This window comes from Lepisosteus platostomus, chromosome 7, assembly GCF_059453375.1.
Source record: "Lepisosteus platostomus isolate fLepPlt1 chromosome 7, fLepPlt1.hap1, whole genome shotgun sequence".
In the NCBI taxonomy this organism is placed as follows: Eukaryota; Metazoa; Chordata; class Actinopteri; order Semionotiformes; family Lepisosteidae; genus Lepisosteus; species Lepisosteus platostomus.
This window is the reverse complement of record NC_142617.1, coordinates 33539416-33556821: the sequence shown is the minus strand read 5'-3', so window position 1 is coordinate 33556821 and position 17406 is coordinate 33539416. Positions and strand designations below refer to the sequence as shown.

Genomic DNA, 17406 nt, shown 5'->3' with positions numbered 1-17406 from the left:
AGTCTATGTTTTTTATTTTTCTATCTGCAGCCCAGTTAAGCTCCTGTAGATGGTTTCATTAGCATGAAGGAGCCAAATCCCTGGTGTGGCGCCTTAGAATATGAGCAGAAACTATCAAGAGATACAGTTACAGCAAAACATTGTTTCATTTTCTTTTATTTTGAAAAGGTATCAAACACAGTATTTTGACAGGTGTATTCAAATCCAACATGACAAAAACTTAATTAATCCATTTTCCACATTATACAAAAAGACACCTTATTCAAAACACTTAAGTGTGTTATTGATTCCTATAGGTATTTACTGTAAGTGCCCAACTGATATGAACAGATGGTCCAGTGGTTAATTATAAATGTAATGATGAAATGTATCATGTTAAATAGAAAGAGGATATGATGCCTCATACCTCTAACTATTTTGATTGTCTTTGCACCACACTGGTACTTTTTATTTTAATCACAGCATCACAATGCAAATGTAAAAATGGTGCAATATAAGAGATAAGATAAGATCAGATCACTTTATTGGCCATATACAATTTCTGGTATTAGGAATTTATCTTTTTCAAATACCCCAACTTGCTCTCCATGACACACACAGAAAGGGAGAGTAGCCTGGGGTCAGAGCGCAAGGTCAGCCATTTATACGGCACCCCAATATCATCTGGTTACAAAAAACACTTCTGTTCTGTAATCAGTCAAAAGAAAGGAGAGTGACAAGGTGTACTCTCAGGTTAAATTAGTGTCTCCTGCTGAGAAATAGGAAAAAAAACACATCTCATGAGAACAAAAAAAGAAAAGATTAGGAAAATCCCCAAAGGTATAGCCAAAGACAGCCCAGTGGGTCTCTTAGCGATGTGATGGTTTGGATTTATTAGAACAATCAGAACTCAGAACAGTGGAATGTGAGAGTATGTTTATTACTGATAGGACTCAATTAGAGAATTTAAAAACCAGCATCTGCACAGTGATTCAAAATAAACAATACACAACTTATTAACAGAACAATGTTGCGACGAGGTGGACCGCTACTTTCACCAGAAGCCACAAGAGAGAGCCCATGTCCTCTTAATTCCAACCTTAAATCCTTTACCTTTATAGAATCCGTGAGTGTTAGAGGGAAGGACTCACATGGATATTCTAAGCTGATCTCTATTTTCTAACGAACGAAAAAGGACAGCTGTAGAGCAGAAGGCGAGTTACTTTTGAGACTTTAGCAGAAGCAGTTGTATTGCTTAAAAACAGAGGAGAAGAGCATATAGAGTAAATCATTTCTGACTTGTTGTTTTGGATCAGGCATCTGAACAACCAAGAGAAAAGAGTGGGAGGGTGGGACCTTTTGTATGTTGTGGGTACAGTATGTGTGTAAGCCAGTTAAAAGGTCTTTCATAATGTCTTGTAAGATCCTCAAGTCAGGATATAGCAGCTGAGTGCCAGCTTGTTAAACATGCGCAGCAAAGCAGCAGGAGTAATAATGTGAGTGAATGAGCCTTGACACACATGACTGATGATTCACTTAGAGACTGCAAATATATTAATAACATCAGGCTCAAACACATTAACTGCAACACTTGTAATTTAAATAGATCTCCTATTATTAAGTAATATCAGTTACTGGTCTTCTTGAAAACTAGTAAATATGGACATATGGGCATGAGCTGAACTTTATCAATAATAGTTTATTAATTCTTGAGACTTCTAACATGAACAATGAATTAATCTAAAGCAACACACTGGCCAGGCTGTTCCATGGAGAGTTGATAACCCCATGGAGAGAGAGAGAGAATAGATCCTCAAGTCACACTCTCATCCTGGTGGTTCTTAAACTGACGTTTAAGAAGCTCAGACAGAGTGGCCGCAGTCAGGAGGTTGATTATCTCGTCCGAGTGCCAGGGTTCGACTGAGAGAGAGCAAGCCAGTTGTGCTTTACCTTTCAAGTCCAATAATCGCACTTAATTAATAATAATAATTGCTTACATTTATGTAGTGCTTTTTTTCTGGACACTCCACTCAAAGCGCTTTACAGGTAATGGGGACTCCCCTCCACCACCACCAATGTGCAGCCCCACCTGGATGATGTGACAGCAGCCATAGTGCGCCAGAACGCTCACCACACATCAGCTATTAGTGGGGAGGACTTGCTGCTTATTGGAGCGGCCCATCTCAATCACATTCCTCAGGCGAGTACAGCAGAAATAACCTGTACCAGGGTGATTGTCTATTCAAGGCAGCAGTAAGAGATTCCTGAAAAAGTATTTCACTAAACACTAAACTCTAAGAGGAATAATAGTTTTGCAGCTACAGCCTTTATGAACTACAGTACAACAGCTGCTGTGTGGAAGGACCCCAGTACACTGGTCAGTTTATATTGGCGTAAACTGCAAACAAGGAGCTGGGTGGATCCATGAAACTGTGTACTCTCTGTGGGGAAAAAAGTAATATTAATATTGGTCAACAGCACAACCTGCCACAGTACTCATGTTCTAGATTTCAGTTTGCACCTGCGCTGTGGAGAGTTTTTTTAAGGTCTCTGTCAGACTGACGCCACTGCCAGTTAGTTTGTGGGCAGCACTTCTCGCCAACAGGGCTGTGGTGCAGGTCACAGCTAGAGCTGATATCTTCACCACTGGGCAACCCAGGCACCGAGAAGTATTGATAACCTACTGATTGATCAGCTCATCACATTGCTGGGATTGCATGGAAGCACCAAAACAGTGTCTAAATATGCGGATAACCGATCCACATTTCCGATGCTAAAAAGTCACCACAATGAAGAGCGAAAGTCCTAGAAAGTCCTAGATTCCAATAGAGTCCACTGTTGTAATGTTCACTGGGGGGCTTGTTATCAATATGGCTGGCTTCTCGTGGAACTTCACCCGGGGCTCAAGGATCACTAAAAACACACCTGGGTCAGGTAGAGAGCAGCCTGAGACATGTCCAGTATGTCCTGCGCTGACTGCAAGCTGACTAGCTTGAGTTTGAGGGCTTTGGACTCTCCAGAAGTGTCAGGACATAAAATGAGATGCCTTCATTACAAGATGTGGACGTCGATATTCTGTTTCTGGAAACCACTACTACTGGCTCCAGCATGGATAACAAAAGTGAAATTGGTGCTTCCCCAAACAGAACTTTGAACTTGGACCTTTGACCTGTTCCAGAACTCCTTTCGAATGTCTTTGTAGTCTGAAACACAGATATTTTATTGACCACAAAACAATTTTTCCACAGTTGACATAGCTTACCTGTGCTGTGCCTGTGTTCCCAGCCAGAGAACTCAAATTCTTACCTAGGAATCAAAGTGAGTACTTGTATAATTCAGAAAGATATATTAGTCACAAGGGGTTAATTTCAATGGCCTTTTGGATTTAGCATGTACCTGCACACTAAGTTGTGGACTAGTTGATATGGTGCTATTTGGAGAGCATCTCCAGCTTTGAGCTCAATTGCAACAAAAAAAACATGCTGAACAAAGTTGGAGAACAGCTGAACTTGTGCTTAGTGCTCAGTTGAGCTCAGTGCTGAGGGCTCAGAAATGCTGTTGTTCTAATTAGAACAAACTGAAGGATCTCCCTCAATTTTAGAGGCCACATTTGCTGCAGCTGGTCTTCGGGTAGCGCCCTAGTTTAGCACAGGGCTGTGTGCTAACCATAGGTTGAGCTCCAGATAGTACCCTGCTTTCAGTTTGTTGCAATTGACTCAAGGTGTTCAGTTCAAAATCATACAAAATATAAGAAACACTGTTTCTTCTACAATGATCCAGACCAGGATTCCAGTTCTCAGTTTCTAGAACCCAGCTGGCTTTCTGGGCTTTTTAAGTCCTCAGCAGCTGAAGACTGTAGAGAATTAGTTCAGTTGAACCCTTCTCACAGGTGAAGAGTTGTTTGTAACTGAGGAGACACAGAAAGCCTGGCATCTGAATCGTGAGTACCGGTGCTGGGAACCTCCGCCACAAACACAAGACACCTTCTGTCTGAACAGAAATGCACTTCATATACAGAGTTGAAAGACTTGGGCTGTACTGACTGAGCACCTAACCTTGAACTTGCAGAAGCTCAGGACACTAACAAGCAAGGGACTGACTTACTAACAAGGAGCACATGAGATCCACAGGAAGGGAAAAACAAAGGAGTATAATCAGGAGGTAGAGTACAGAATGTAATTGACTAGGTTCCTGATATAAAGGATAGGAAACACATCTATTGGAATTAACAGTCTTTTGGAAAATGAAGAGCTTTGTGATGCACATAAGGTGTACATAAGCAGCTGTGTCTGCACCAGATTTTCGAGATTGTTCATATGATGGCGGACTTTGTCACTGTACAATCTCCCTTCCTGCAGATCCAATAAAGGCAGATCTATTGAACTCCTTCTCTCACGTTGCTGATTCTTAGTTTGGATTCAAACAGAGCAAATATATTTCAAATGAGCAACAACTATTTCTTATCTTGTACAGGTCTAAGGGTTACGGGTGCTGTACACCAAATGCATGAGCAAACGTAATTTTGGGGGAAAATGTAAATATGAAATACATAAATATAATATTTTATATTCAAATATTTTCATAATTATTCGGATATTTTCTACCACAACAGAATATTAAATATTCATTCAACTTTGAAATTACATTCTAATGTTTCATTTTTCCATCCTCCACAGTTCAAAATATTTTTTTTTTCAGTTTCTGTCCTAATGTTTAAGAGGGAAGAAGTCAGGCTGAAGGCAGGTTTGCATTCAATGAGAAGGAGGTCAGTGTCCCTGAAGGATCTGGTCCATCTCCTGCTCTTTAGGTTTGTTAAGTCTCTTACCTGGCCTTTTGATCCAAAGAATGACAGCTGCCAGCACAAAGACACACAAAACCACTGCAAGGCTTACTCCAAACACAACCTGTCCTGCAACAGAACAAGATATTATATAAGATATATTTTATATATAAGATATATAAAAAGAGATTATTTGTTTTTATTTATTTGGTATGGTTGCAGCTATGGTGACATTTGCAGTGTCTTGAGGAATCTAGACACAATGTGTAACACCTGGCCTGTGTAGACATTTCCAGTTCTCTGGAGCTTCAAAGTTTGCTGAGAATCAGTGATCAAAGATTACCCTTGGTTTACCCTTGGTAGTAGTTAATTAAGATCTAGGTAAATGATGAAGAGAGTCATCAACAGTCTAGGACGCTGCAAAAAATCTCTCCAAAGCAGGTAAAAGAAAAACAGACAGAAATGCACAGAGGAGATGGGAGGACACAGAAAATAAAACGTCTGCCAGGTAAGAGGTCCTTGTCACGTTCATCTAGAAAGACCAGAAAGGAGTTATATACAGTATTTGAACCTCATTGAGAGAGCTTGCCATTCATACGTTTTTATTAAACTCGGGTTCCTGTTTATACAATCTCTTGGTTAAAAATAGCCTCTCCTCTCTCCATCTTGATTTATAGAGAAATTTAAAAGTAGGTTTTTCTGTTGGTTTAGAAGGCAGCTTTACATTAATTTGGCCTTCGCAGGTGTAATGGAGCATTTGAACACTCGGGAGCAGTCTAGGGCTTTCCTAGGTGTGTTCAGGACATAGACCTCTGAGATGCCCTGTCTGTAGGTTTGTACATTGTGTAGCTTGTATGTTGTATGTTTATGTTATGTGTTGTTTAGTGTGTGCATTGTCATTATTAAAAAATATTTGTTTAACCCAGCGTGCCTAAATTATTCCTCTTTTCACCAAAGCTGTGCCAGAGAACAAAGAATTCAGGTGCCTCCAATTATACCAACCACTTGGGTACACTCATGACATACAGTATCTTTACATGGTTATTTAATTGACTTATTGACTAACCCACTTGGCCTACTGTATTTCTGATATTCTCTATTTTTGCAACTCTATCTGTAACTATTTTGAAATTGTGTGCTTTTGTTTGGAGAATCCTGGCCCGTCTATAGTTTAAGCCACACCTGGACAACAGGACTGAAATCATTCACTGTGAGAGCTGCTACTGGCTGCGACACTGAGCCAGAAGCCTTCCGTAACGTTCAAATATATTTCAATTATTGTGCTGCTGATCAGCATTTCAACAGCCCAGATTAGAGGAACTGAATCTCTTTAATAATGGATAGAAGAGATCACAAGACAACATATTTAAAAGAATTTGCAGGGGCATCCCAATAGATCTAATAGGAAACACAGACCTAAGGAACTGTTGAGACTGAGAGCAGGAGGATTTGTCTTAACCGAAGAACTGTATGAGTAGAGAAACAAGACTTTTCTTTGGATTGAGGCATTGAGTCAATTTCTAAACCTTGCATTCAATTATTGCACTTTAGAGAGTACATTAATAACTATTCATGGGGCAGAGCAGTGGCACTGTGGCTAAGGATCTGCGCCTGTGGCTGGAAGGTTGCCGGTACAAATCCTGTGGCCAGCAGAGGAATCCTACTCCGTTGGACGCCTGAGAAAGGCTCTTAACCCCAACTGCTGCAGGGGTGCCATATAAATGGCTGACCCTGTGCTCTGACCCCAAGCTTCTCTCCCTGTCTGTGTGTCTCATGGACAGCAAGCTGGGGTATGTGAAAAGACAAATTCCTAAGGAATGAAATTGTATATGGCCAATAAAGTAATCTTATTATGCTTTTGCTATTACTGTATGTCTGTCTCAAGGTGTCAGATTTGCCACAGAAGTGTCACACACTTGAGTGAGAGGATCTGAGAACATCTTCTGTAACCATCTTATTACACTTTAGATCAGTTACTAAAGGGAGTGTTTTTTGTGGTTATTGTTTTTGTGTTTAATTGCACTGTTTCCATTGTGTGCCAATCCTAGCCTTAGGGTAAGCACACGATGGGTAAGTGGATGTATGACCTTTACTAATACAAATATTCAGATACGCCCATGAGTGTTATACGCAAGCTTTATTTCCATTGTCAGAGGGACCCTTGAAAACAACTGAATACTCTGTAACCAGGATGTGGTTATTGAGTGTTTGTTGTAAATGGCACTGTCTTCTTTCAGCTTCTGTTTTACAAAAGATCTTTAACCTGATTAAACTACATGAGTAAGTCTTCTAGCTCTAAGTAAAAGTTAAGGATCCTTAAAAGTTATGGCGACCCAGCCTGCTATTGATGAGTATGAGTAGTTCTTTCTTTATTCAATTGATTTATTCACTATAGAAATATTAGTTGTTATTTTTTTATTAATACAGAAATCACAGTACTGTAAATGCAGTTCAAAAATGTTCCAAAATCAGAAATCATTTGTTTTCCTGTTCTTCATTTTCACACCATATTAGCTCTTTGATATTTAATGGTAGGTAGCAGAATGTTGGCACTGTGGTGGCACCCTGGGTTCAATGCCTGGGGTGCTGTCTGTGTGAGGTTTGTATGTTCTCCCCAAGTTCACATGGGTTTCCTCTGGGTGCTCTGATTTCCTCCCACAGTCCAAAGACATACTGGGAGGTTAATTGGCTTCTGGGAGAACTGGCCCTTATGGGAATGTGTGCTTAATTGTGTCTGCGTGTGCCCTGCCATGGACTAGTGCACCAGGATAGGCTCTGGGCCCCCTGAGACCTTGAACTGGTTAGAAGGTGGATGGATATTTGAAACTAGGTTAAGGGTTACAGTAAATGAGTGATGCATGGCTTTTGAGCACCGACTCCGGGTCCTCAGTGCAGCGATGACTCCCAGGTAGATCAGAGAACTGAGCAGATGAACCCAGGTCACAGTGTGACAGGTGTGGTCCTGTACCTTTGCTGTCCTGGTTGATCTGGTCCCCCGCTACAAGTGATGTGGCATTAGAGCCTGCAATACAGGATGAAGAGTTGGACAATGTCAGAAATAAAACCGATGAACTGCTGATGGCACAGCATGCACTGAATATACTGTTCTTAGATTTTAGTCTCACAAGACTGAAAACACCAAAATACACATGATTTCCCATAAGCGTCTCTCCATTTTATGGGGTATAATTGTGTTTATCACAAGGGGGCAAAAACAGCATAAATCACTCACAATGGCAGAGAAAAAAAACACGAAAATCCTTATTTCTTTCCAGCAAGGATGAAATAGTTTTTGTCTCCATTTCCAGATTCTAGTCATTAGGTTAATTTGGTAAAATAAGATGAGATGAGATCACTTTATTGGCCATATACAATTTCTTGCATTAGAAATTTGTCTTTTCACATACCCCAACTTGCTCTTCATGTGACACACAGACAGGGATAGAAGCTGGGGTCAGAGCGCAGGGTCAGCCATTTATAGGGCGCCCCTGGAGCAGTTGGGGTTAAGGGCCTTGCCCAGGGGCCCAACGGAGTATGTAAACCTATTCTTTAGTGAAGACGTCTGGAGAGTTTAAGGTTTCCTAAAGGGAATGAAATTGCAGTTTGCAAGCTGCAATATGTGAGAGCTGTTAAGGAAACAGCTGTCAAATTTTTCTGTCTCTTCTATGCATAAATGTGTACAGGAAGCAGAAGACACATTGAGATGGACTTTGATGAACTGTCAGTAATGTATTTAGAAGCAGTGTCTGCTTGCTGCCTTGTGGCTGATAAAACAATTTTAAAAATGACAGAGACTTTCTGTTCTTTTTATTCTTTTGTGCTTTCGCTGATACTTCCCTGCAGCTGAAGTATTGTGCTTCTCAGGTTGTTTGTTTTTCTGCCATCTGTTAGTAAAGTCTTAAATCTGGATTCTCTTTCTTTCATTTCTGAGGCTGAATCTAGACTTTATCTTCTCTACTGGGCTGGATCCAGACAGTAAGATCAACAGCAGTTTTATGAGAGTGAAGCCCCACAGCGTGTCTTGGGCTGGTGTACAATACACCCACAACACAGAGAAGGAACTGTGGGCCTGTACCTCTGACAAACTCCCCTCTCTTCTGCAGATCCTCACAGACGCCTCTTTCCACTCACCTCCAGCTGACTGGGTGGAACTGTCCATGGCTGCTGTCTTAGTAATGTCCATCAGTACAGTCACAGGCATGGAGGTGGACAAGATGGACACTGTCATTGCTGGACAGACAAAGACACATCAGTATTGAGGTCTGATCCGGGATGCAAGTCAGAGAACAATTCAGTGTAGTTTTGAATCAAGTTTATGATGAAAGGCCTTCCTGAGAGACCAGCATGCTCCCCTTCCCTGAACTCTAAACCACAGGAATGTCTGAGTGCTGTTACACCTCAGACACAGCCTGAAGAGCCTCCTGAGATGGCATGAGTGTCATGTTAGGTAGAAGAACACACTGGAGTGAATGTATTTAAACCTCAACACAGAGTGGAAATCCCACACAATGACTGTCCCTGGTAGCGTACATAAAGACTCTTCACTACCACAGAGCCACACAGTAGGCAGACTGTCTGCTTTCTGAAACATGAAAGGAAGCAAATTTATACTGATCTACATCTCAACAAGAGCATCTGTTTCACTGCTGAAGTGTGTAACAACTACAGTAGCTTCTCTAAACTGTTGAAATCATTCTTTTTGTTTCTGGCGGAATCAAAGTCCTACTTTAGAATGGATCCAAACATCTAATTAGGTGTCTTTGAAAAGAAAGGACTGCCTGCAGAAACCATGAGGCAGTGATGTCATCTGACTTGTTCCGCAAGACATTTTGATTGAATATGCTGAGAGTCTTATTTTCATCATGTTTAACTCTGCAGAACTGAGTATCAGAAAGCTAATAAAAATTACAATCAAGTTTTTAACATACTGCATTAACTGATATGACATGTCGAATGCCTTCTATGGCATGAGAAATCTACTGCATGAGGAGCCCTAATGGCTGGAAATCACAAACAGCAGTGTGTCAGTTTATCCAAATTCCTCATACGGCTTTTCCTTCAATCCAAGCATCAAATCACAAACTGGTATTTAAAATGCAAAGTGAAATCTTACATTGGTTTTTACCTTGTGTATGTTCTGTGACCCTCAGAAGTATTTCTTTGTATTTATCAGGTCCCCATTGCTCCAGTCCACAGTAATACACCCCAGTGTCCTGCAGGGTCAGTCTGCTCATGGTCACAGTGAAGGTCCTGACTGAAGTGTTGTCATAGAGAGAGAATCTCCCCACAGAGACCACAGTGTTCGTCTTCCCAGTTTTAATGAGAACATCCTTATTCCAACAGGGATCCCGACACCAGTACTTCTCCTTGTACAGATACCCATCTGGATAGTCGCACCGAATCTCTACACTTCCTCCTTCAGATCCACTCACTCTCCTCTCTGCTGACGTCACACAGCCTAGACCTTCAGAGAAAGAAAGTGTCAGGAAAAGACAGCAGCAGTCCAGGGCCCAAGACTGCAAGAAATTGTCAGTCATATAGTGCAGACTCAAAAGGACAATGAGGACAGCAACCTACGAAGGAAAACCTGTTGATTGTTTCTTTAACAATGCCACATTACAGGTAATAAGCTACTGCAATACTGTCATCATACTCCAAAGAGATGTGATCCCTTTTGACATGTCATAAACTGTATATGTATTACACTGTGAAAGGTCTTTGTCATATTTATTCCTGCTATATTTCTCTACTTTTCTGTATTTTGGTTCAGTGGAGCATTTCTTAGAGGCAAAAGTTGATTGGCTTCTGGGAAAAAACAATTATTTTTGCCTCTAGTCTTTGGAATATGGCAGGACACCGGAGCACCCACAGTAAACCCACATAAACACAGGGTGAACAGACAAACTCCACACAGATAGCATGCTAGGTCAGGAATTGAACCCAGGGCTCCAGCGGAATGTAACGCTAACCACTGCATCAACATATATGGAAATAAGAATACACAGTATATACTAAATGGATGGAAGTATATATACACATTTAATCTCTCATTTTTCTAACTGTATCTAAATATTCCCATGTCCTTTGACAGCCATTCAAGGCAGAGAGGACGAAGTGTGCTGATGATTCAAGCGCTCAATATATACAGAAATCTGTGCACATTTGAAGTGATAACTTAGTTTGGAAAAAGGAAGCACATTTCAATATGAATGCTCATTTCAGACGTTATGCTAATTGCTTTAGGAGAATTCATTTGACATGAAATGAGGAAATGGCTTTGAAACTCATCCTGCTTTTGAACATCTTAATGTTTTAAGGCGAAATAATCCGTAAATTATCTGCAGGAGAGTTGAGTCTTCTGGTTTTTAATCCCAGATCTAAATTACTTTATCATGAAGACGGTTTACCTTAATTGATCAAGGTTATTACGATCTGAGTGAGGTCTGTAAAACCATTTTAGAAGGAGACTTTTTCACGACAGAATGGTATCGAGCCTGTTTGTACACTATTGCTTGTGGATTCAAACCAGAACACAAAATATTTTGAGCGTGATCTCAGCGTTCAAAATCGGAATTTATCGCATACTCGTCGAAGAGCAGCGCCTACCTGGGTGACACACAGCAGACATTCAGCGCCAGCAGCCCCACTACCCAGCAGATCAGGCGGAAGAGTAAGACACTCCTTCACCAACTGAAGCAAGACTGGAATTTAACCAGGTGAGCGCTCCAGCTCCTACTGACCTTGACCTTACCGATGCTCACATTAAGAAAGTGTTTTGGTGCGTCGGCGGTAGACACTTCTACCATTTACTTTGAGCTCTTGCGGAGAGGAAGGTGAAAACATCGCAGACAAGTAAACGTTAAAAAATGAAACTAAAAAAACAAACTTCCTCACCTGCCAGGAGACAGACTGTGGGAAGCGCAGCTCTCATTTTGCGCTGCACTTGGGAATGTACATTTCCACCGAGACGTGTCCCGTCTTAGGCACAGTCTTGCTTTGTGATAGGAAATGACGCGGCAGCTTTTTATAAATTGATCCTCGGTCGAGTTGACTCATTGAGATAAATGAGAGAAACGAGCAGATGCAATCTGTACCTCACCGTGCTTAGTTCCGCGCACTTCACTCTTCGAACTCAAGATGAGCTAAATCGTATATTAGGTTTCCAGAGCATTAATTTGTCTCGTTACACGAGTTGTTTTTATCAGATTATGTCTTGAAAATGTGCACAGCTATCATTAAAACCACAGAGCCAATATTGCTCTTAAACAAAAAAAAAATCTTCGGGAACTCAGAAGGAAGAATAACATGCCACGTTTAACTATAATTGTATTTATTAATAATTATATTGTTATGATATGATCAATTGCTTCAGAAAAGAAGGACATTGGGGTTGTATCTTTTATACGCCTGTGCCTAAATTTCTAATTGGTCCTGCAATACTACTCAAGTTTAAATCACAAGAACATGCGATTTTATTTTAGAAGCAAAGCGTTTAGTAAGGTTTGGTGTTTCTCAGATGCCTTCTTCGGGGTGTACACCTCGAAAAGAAGAACTTAGCATGATTTACAACATCGTATAATCTATCCAAAAGCCTACGGCAGAGGGCGAGGAAAGCAATTGGCGCTTATCAGCCTGATTCCCAAGTTTGTGAAAGAGAAATGTTAATAAAAAAGAGTGAAGGAATGAATTTTCCAGTTTTCCATGCAACATGTCATTTCCGTCTCTTCATTGAGACATTAATGCGTATTGTCCAGAGCTGGAAGTTTTGCAGTCCATCCGTTTATTTTCAGAAATAGCTGTATCCGTAGACAGCTGCAATGAGCTCAAGACTACTCCAGCAACAACAAAAATAATAATTTTGTGAAGAACAGAGAACTCTCCGCCAGAGGAATCCAGACTGAGAAAGAAAGAGCACCAGATTTCAAGCCTCTAATTCTGTCAAATATGTACTGGCAACGGATGATAGAAAATAAATCATACTGTTGCACTATATACAAACTGAAATTGTTAAATGTCTAAGATTTTATACCCGTTTTCTAGATGACTCAAGATTTCAATATTTTTCTTTTCTCTTTACACGATGTGTTAGGTTAAACAGAGGGGCGGAGAGGTGGCTCTGTGGCTAAGGATCTGCGCCTGTGACTGGAAAGTTACCGGTTCAAATCCCGCGGCCGGCAGAGGAATCCTACTCCGTTGGGCCCCTGAGCAAGGCCCTTAACCCCAACTGCTCCAGGGGCGCTGTACAATGGCAGACCCTGCGCTCTGACCCCAAGCTTCTCTCCCTGTCTGTGTCTCCATGGAGAAAAGCTGGGGTATGCGAAAAGACGAATTCCTAATGCAAGAAATTGTAGAAGGCTAATAAAGAAATATTATTATTATTATTATTATTACAGATCGGGGAGGTTCCGGCATTTCAGGATAGCTGTCATGCTTGATTCCACCCACACGAGGGCGCCAGTAACCATGAAATGGGCAGGTAATTAGCGCACAGGAAGAAATCCCTGAGAAACTGCGTGCAGAAAGAGTAGGGAAGCAGAGTCTGTTGAGGGAGAAGGGCAAGAAGACGACGCCGAGGTGTCTGAAGTCCTGTAAACGGCCTCATTTAGGGCCTGCTGCAGAGAGAAGCAGGACTCTGAAGATCAGTTAGTATTAGGCTAACCCATCCAGAAGGAGCAAAACGGGGACGGAATTTGCACAGGAATTTCCCAGTTCCGTTCAGTTTATTGTCATATGCACAAGTGGAATGAACCTCTAATTTGCAGGTATGTTCCCATACAAAGACATCATAGGAAAAAACAAACACAGAACAGCAGCAACAACAACAAGTTAAATAACATACAACTTAGAAAAACAACATCAGTGTGAGTCAGTGGTAGGGGTTCAGTAATCTGCTTGTGGGGAGAAACTGTCTCTGAATCTGGACGTTCGTGCCTTTATGCTCCTGTAATGCTTACCAGAGGGAAACCAGGATGACTGGTAACCTTAGCGATACTTCCACCCTTCCTGAGGCAGCGAGTTATAAAAATGTCTGAAACAGGGGAGCTGTACTGCAGTGTTGGACTGGGCTGACCTGATCACCCCCTGTAACGCCTTCCGATCAGACAACGAGCTGCTGCCAAACCACACTCTCAATACCGCACCTGGAAAATGTGGTAAGGACAGTTGAAGAAAGACCAATTTTTTTCACCCGTCCTGTTGAGGCGTAATTGGATCCGTTTATTAACCCTCCTCCCAAATGAAGAGGTGTTTTCAATTAAAACGGACAATGGAATCCAGGTTCATGGATGGATGTCCATGGTTTTCATGGACGGGATTTTAGAATCCCGGGTTTATAGGAACATAAAAATCCTCAGTGGTTAAAGAGTTGGAAAATTTGAATGTCCAAAATAAATAAAATCCAGAAATGAGGATCGTTGTATTATCATATCATTACTCACTTGTTTCGCCTACACTTAACTTTTCGTTACATACTTAACCCTGACAATCACTAAAACCAATGGGCGAACCACACAAAAAAGTGAATTTACAAGTATACAAGAGCCGAATGCTTTTACCTAGTCTGATCCTCCTTTGATGATGGTTGGTTATTAAATAACGCATCGAAGCCACACTTGAGCAACCTTTTTCTTCACTCTTCATTGCTGTAAAAAGAATTGCAACGACTTTCACAGTTCCACAGTTCGCTGCAAGGATTGTGGCTTTGCCGAGCGCGTCGATTTTCGACCTGCCGAAAGTAGATACATTAGCAGTTTCCTTTTCAGCTGTGTGGTTAGATTTTTGACTTCAGGTAACTTGGTAACCCCTTTCATCTGAGAATGTGGTGACTTTAGTTTTCAAAACCGATCAGCAATGTTTAAAGATGCCTTAGCAAAAATACTCCGGTTTTGTTTCTCGTAAGCACATTTCATTCACTCCTTCAATTCGTCTCCATGTGTGGCACCTGATCCGCATGTCCGTGGTGTTTAAGAGCCTTTCTTTCGAAATGTGTGCGGGATGGTATCAAGTGGACTGGCTGATGATTCGAGCTGCCGAGTGCGAAACTGTGCCACCGGCTGGACTCCGCTCATGTGGTCACTGGAGACCCGGGGCAGCGCCGGCCGTCAGTCACTGATCTCAGTGGAGCGCTGTCGCCCCCTAGTGGTCATTGACCAGACTGAGGTCTTCCGCCTGTGGTGGCAGAGGGAGAGTTCAGTACAATTCTCTAGACACGACAGACTTTACAAGTAAAACTGATGCTTCTAATGGCAAGGACGCTTTTCTCTACATCCCAGTTTTATACTACATTATATATATGCCTTGCCAGTATTTTATGTGCAAATCAATATCTGTTCATTTTCAATAACTGCTTCGTCTGGGACCAGGTGGCTGTGAGCCAGGGTCGAACCCAGGCAGGGTACACTCTGGAGGAGACACCAGTCCTTCACAGGGCTCACACACACATACAGGAGATAATCTAGACATGTCACGTAACCAGCTAACACAGAAAGTGTCGTGTTTGTATTCCTGGAGGGAGACACGCGGAGAAAACCCACATGCCTGCATAGAGAAGACACCTAGGGGACCCGGGACAGAGAGTCCTCACCTGTAGGAGTGTGTGTCCACAGTGCAGGCCCAGTTTAGTGGGCTGTGATGAAGGAGTAAACCTCACTGTCCTCGGGTTTGTCCACAGGCAGCTGTGCGAGGGAGTAGAGTCCCTGGCTGTCTTCCTCCTGATGGTACGACACGCTGTAGTACACTGAGGACAGGGGCCTGGTGCCTCCTGCGTCGATCTCTTCATACACTCCCGGGGCCACGTCTTCACTCTGCGTCAGAGGGGCACACTGTTGGTTTCCAGTGAGCGAGCGGACCCATGGGCTGCAGCTGTTGGGCCTCTGCTGCTTGTTTTGTGTGCGATGCTCTGTCGCCAGCAAGGAGGCCTGCAGCTGTTCCTGCTTCTTTTTCATGAACACATACTGCTAAATCCAGGAACAGGTTAAGGGTTATTCCACGCTCAAGGGAAATGAAAATGTTTGGGCTGTGGCGCCTTCTTCAGGAGTCCACATTGGTGTCCGGCTGAAACATTGTGTTCCTTTTCTGCTCTTTTCAGCATGGAATAAACCTTCACCTGTTCCTTTGCAGCCTCTGCATGCTGACGCAGCTCCCTACTTGAACTTCTGACAAACCCAGGCTGATAAGAGCTCTGCAATTCTTGTTTTTCATCCTATTCTTGTATTTTATTGGTTATTTGCTTGGTTTTTCCTAGTCCCTGCAAGTGGTACAGTATGCGGCTACTGTAATTTCCTGTTTGAAAAAGAATGGCCCTTCCTGTCACTGGCTTTGTGTGATGTTTCGCTGGTCAGCTTGAGTAAGTGAGAATACCATTGTTTACCATCATAAAATCATAATGGAATCAGTTTTTAAAACTTCAAGTGCATTGGGATTTTGGAAGTGTATCACAAAGCCAGGGCAAATTTTCTGCACTGTAGCAGGTAAAGTCAATAAGCCGTCCAGAGCTGGGCTAAGCCAGGCAGGGACGAGATGGATGTTGGAGTGACCTCTGCTGGGAGGAAGAGGAACTGCACCTACGAGAACTGTAATGCTGTGCAAGATGCAACTTCTCAGTCACAACTGGCGAATTGTCACCCAAGGCTTTAATTGAAGACTACAGGGATCCGTTCTCCAAGCCCTCATCTTTACCTTTATAGCTGCTCAGGAGTTCACTCAAAAGTCTCTTTTACCTGCAGACTATAGCAGCTGTCATTTTTTTGTATGGTATAGTGGCAGAAATCCATGTCTTTGTGTTGTTTTCCTGTGCTGTCTGTCCCAGCACCTCCTCTGCCTCTACACCTGTGGGGCTCCTAGATGTAAATCAACAGGTTGGCTCACAGTTCTCTGATCACCTGATCCCAGCAGGTTTCCTGTCAGTCCAGTGACAGCTTCACTGCAGCAGCTCACAGCCACAGAGGAGGGGTCAGTCACAGGCTCTGCTGCAGCTCCCTATCTGAACTTCTGACAAACCCAGGCTGATTTCATTGTTCATTTCACTGCTTTTTCCTAATACCTTTGAGTGGCCCTTTGAAAGGTACAATATGCAGCTGCTGTAATTTCCTGCTTGAGAAAGAAAATCTCTTCCTGTCACTGGCTTTGTGTGATGTTTCACTGGTCAGCCTGTGAGAAAACAGGAGCTCAGCTGCTGTCCTCACACGTTACAGAGCACAAGGGCCTAGCTTTGTGTGAGACAGGTGGAGGCAAGATTCTGCTTACCTGCTCTGTACCTGTAGCTCCATTCCTGACAGTGGGTTTCTTATCTAGTGAGAAAGAGGAGGCTCGTCATCAATAGGATCAAAGGCAATTGAGAATAGCCTTGCTTATTATCATCATAGTACGGTGAAATTAGTTTTTTTAATTCTTAAAGTATTAAATAATTAAAGTATTTAGGGACTTCAAAAATGATTTTCTGCAAAAGGTCTGTAAATATCTACTGGAAGCATTTTGGAGAACTCCAACAATATCAGTGGGGATTATGAACTCCACTGTAGTGAGCAGAGGCAATGTGCTTTCCACAGCTGAGCTAAGCCCGGCAGAGACGAGATGGAGCGTTAGAGTGACCTCTGCTGGTAGGAAGAGGAAGCGCACCTATGAGTAATGCTGTATAAGCAAGACGGAGC

At 42.3% G+C, this 17406-nt stretch overlaps 2 protein-coding genes across 5 annotated transcripts in view; both read right to left on the bottom strand.

Moving 5' to 3' along the window:
• Positions 1-140: 140 nt before the first annotated feature.
• Positions 141-14443, bottom strand: LOC148658572 (CMRF35-like molecule 8). Of its 3 annotated transcripts, XM_088639930.1 has the most exons (7): positions 14314-14443; positions 9873-10223; positions 8891-8989; positions 7728-7781; positions 4805-4888; positions 3242-3285; positions 141-2420 (listed from the first exon to the last, which is right to left on the bottom strand). In XM_088639930.1, the coding sequence occupies exons 1-7, from the start codon at positions 14396-14398 to the stop codon at positions 2358-2360; spliced, it is 780 nt and encodes a 259-aa protein (XP_088496056.1). In that variant the 5' UTR covers positions 14399-14443; the 3' UTR covers positions 141-2357. The 3 variants fall into 3 exon arrangements, with proteins under 3 accessions (XP_088496056.1, XP_088496055.1, XP_088496057.1); XM_088639929.1 differs by lacking the exon at positions 3242-3285 and having other exon boundaries at positions 141-3182; XM_088639931.1 differs by lacking the exon at positions 14314-14443 and adding an exon at positions 11654-11709 and having other exon boundaries at positions 141-3285.
• Positions 13449-17406, bottom strand: part of LOC148658571 (CMRF35-like molecule 8) — a 16467-nt gene continuing 12509 nt past the window's right edge. For both annotated transcript variants that reach the window (XM_088639928.1, XM_088639927.1), the window contains 3 exons: positions 17003-17046; positions 15342-15561; positions 13449-14926 (listed from right to left, as the gene is read on the bottom strand). In XM_088639928.1, coding sequence (XP_088496054.1) covers positions 15376-15561; positions 17003-17046 — 230 coding nt within the window. In that variant the 3' untranslated portion in view covers positions 13449-14926; positions 15342-15375. The remainder of the gene's footprint in view (positions 14927-15341; positions 15562-17002; positions 17047-17406) is intronic.

What these genes read in the sequence shown, in the direction of transcription:
- LOC148658572 (XM_088639931.1), bottom strand. Translation starts at nt 11,690, where the DNA reads ATGAGAGCTGCGCTTCCCACAGTCTGTCTCCTGGCAG. An exon ending in GATCAACCAGGACAGCAAAG is followed by an intron (nt 4,889 to 7,727) that starts GTACAGGACCAC and finishes GTTCTGTTGCAG; the next exon opens with GACAGGTTGTGTTTGGAGTA. An exon ending in TCTTTGGATCAAAAGGCCAG is followed by an intron (nt 3,286 to 4,804) that starts GTAAGAGACTTA and finishes TTTGATTCCTAG; the next exon opens with GTAAGAATTTGAGTTCTCTG.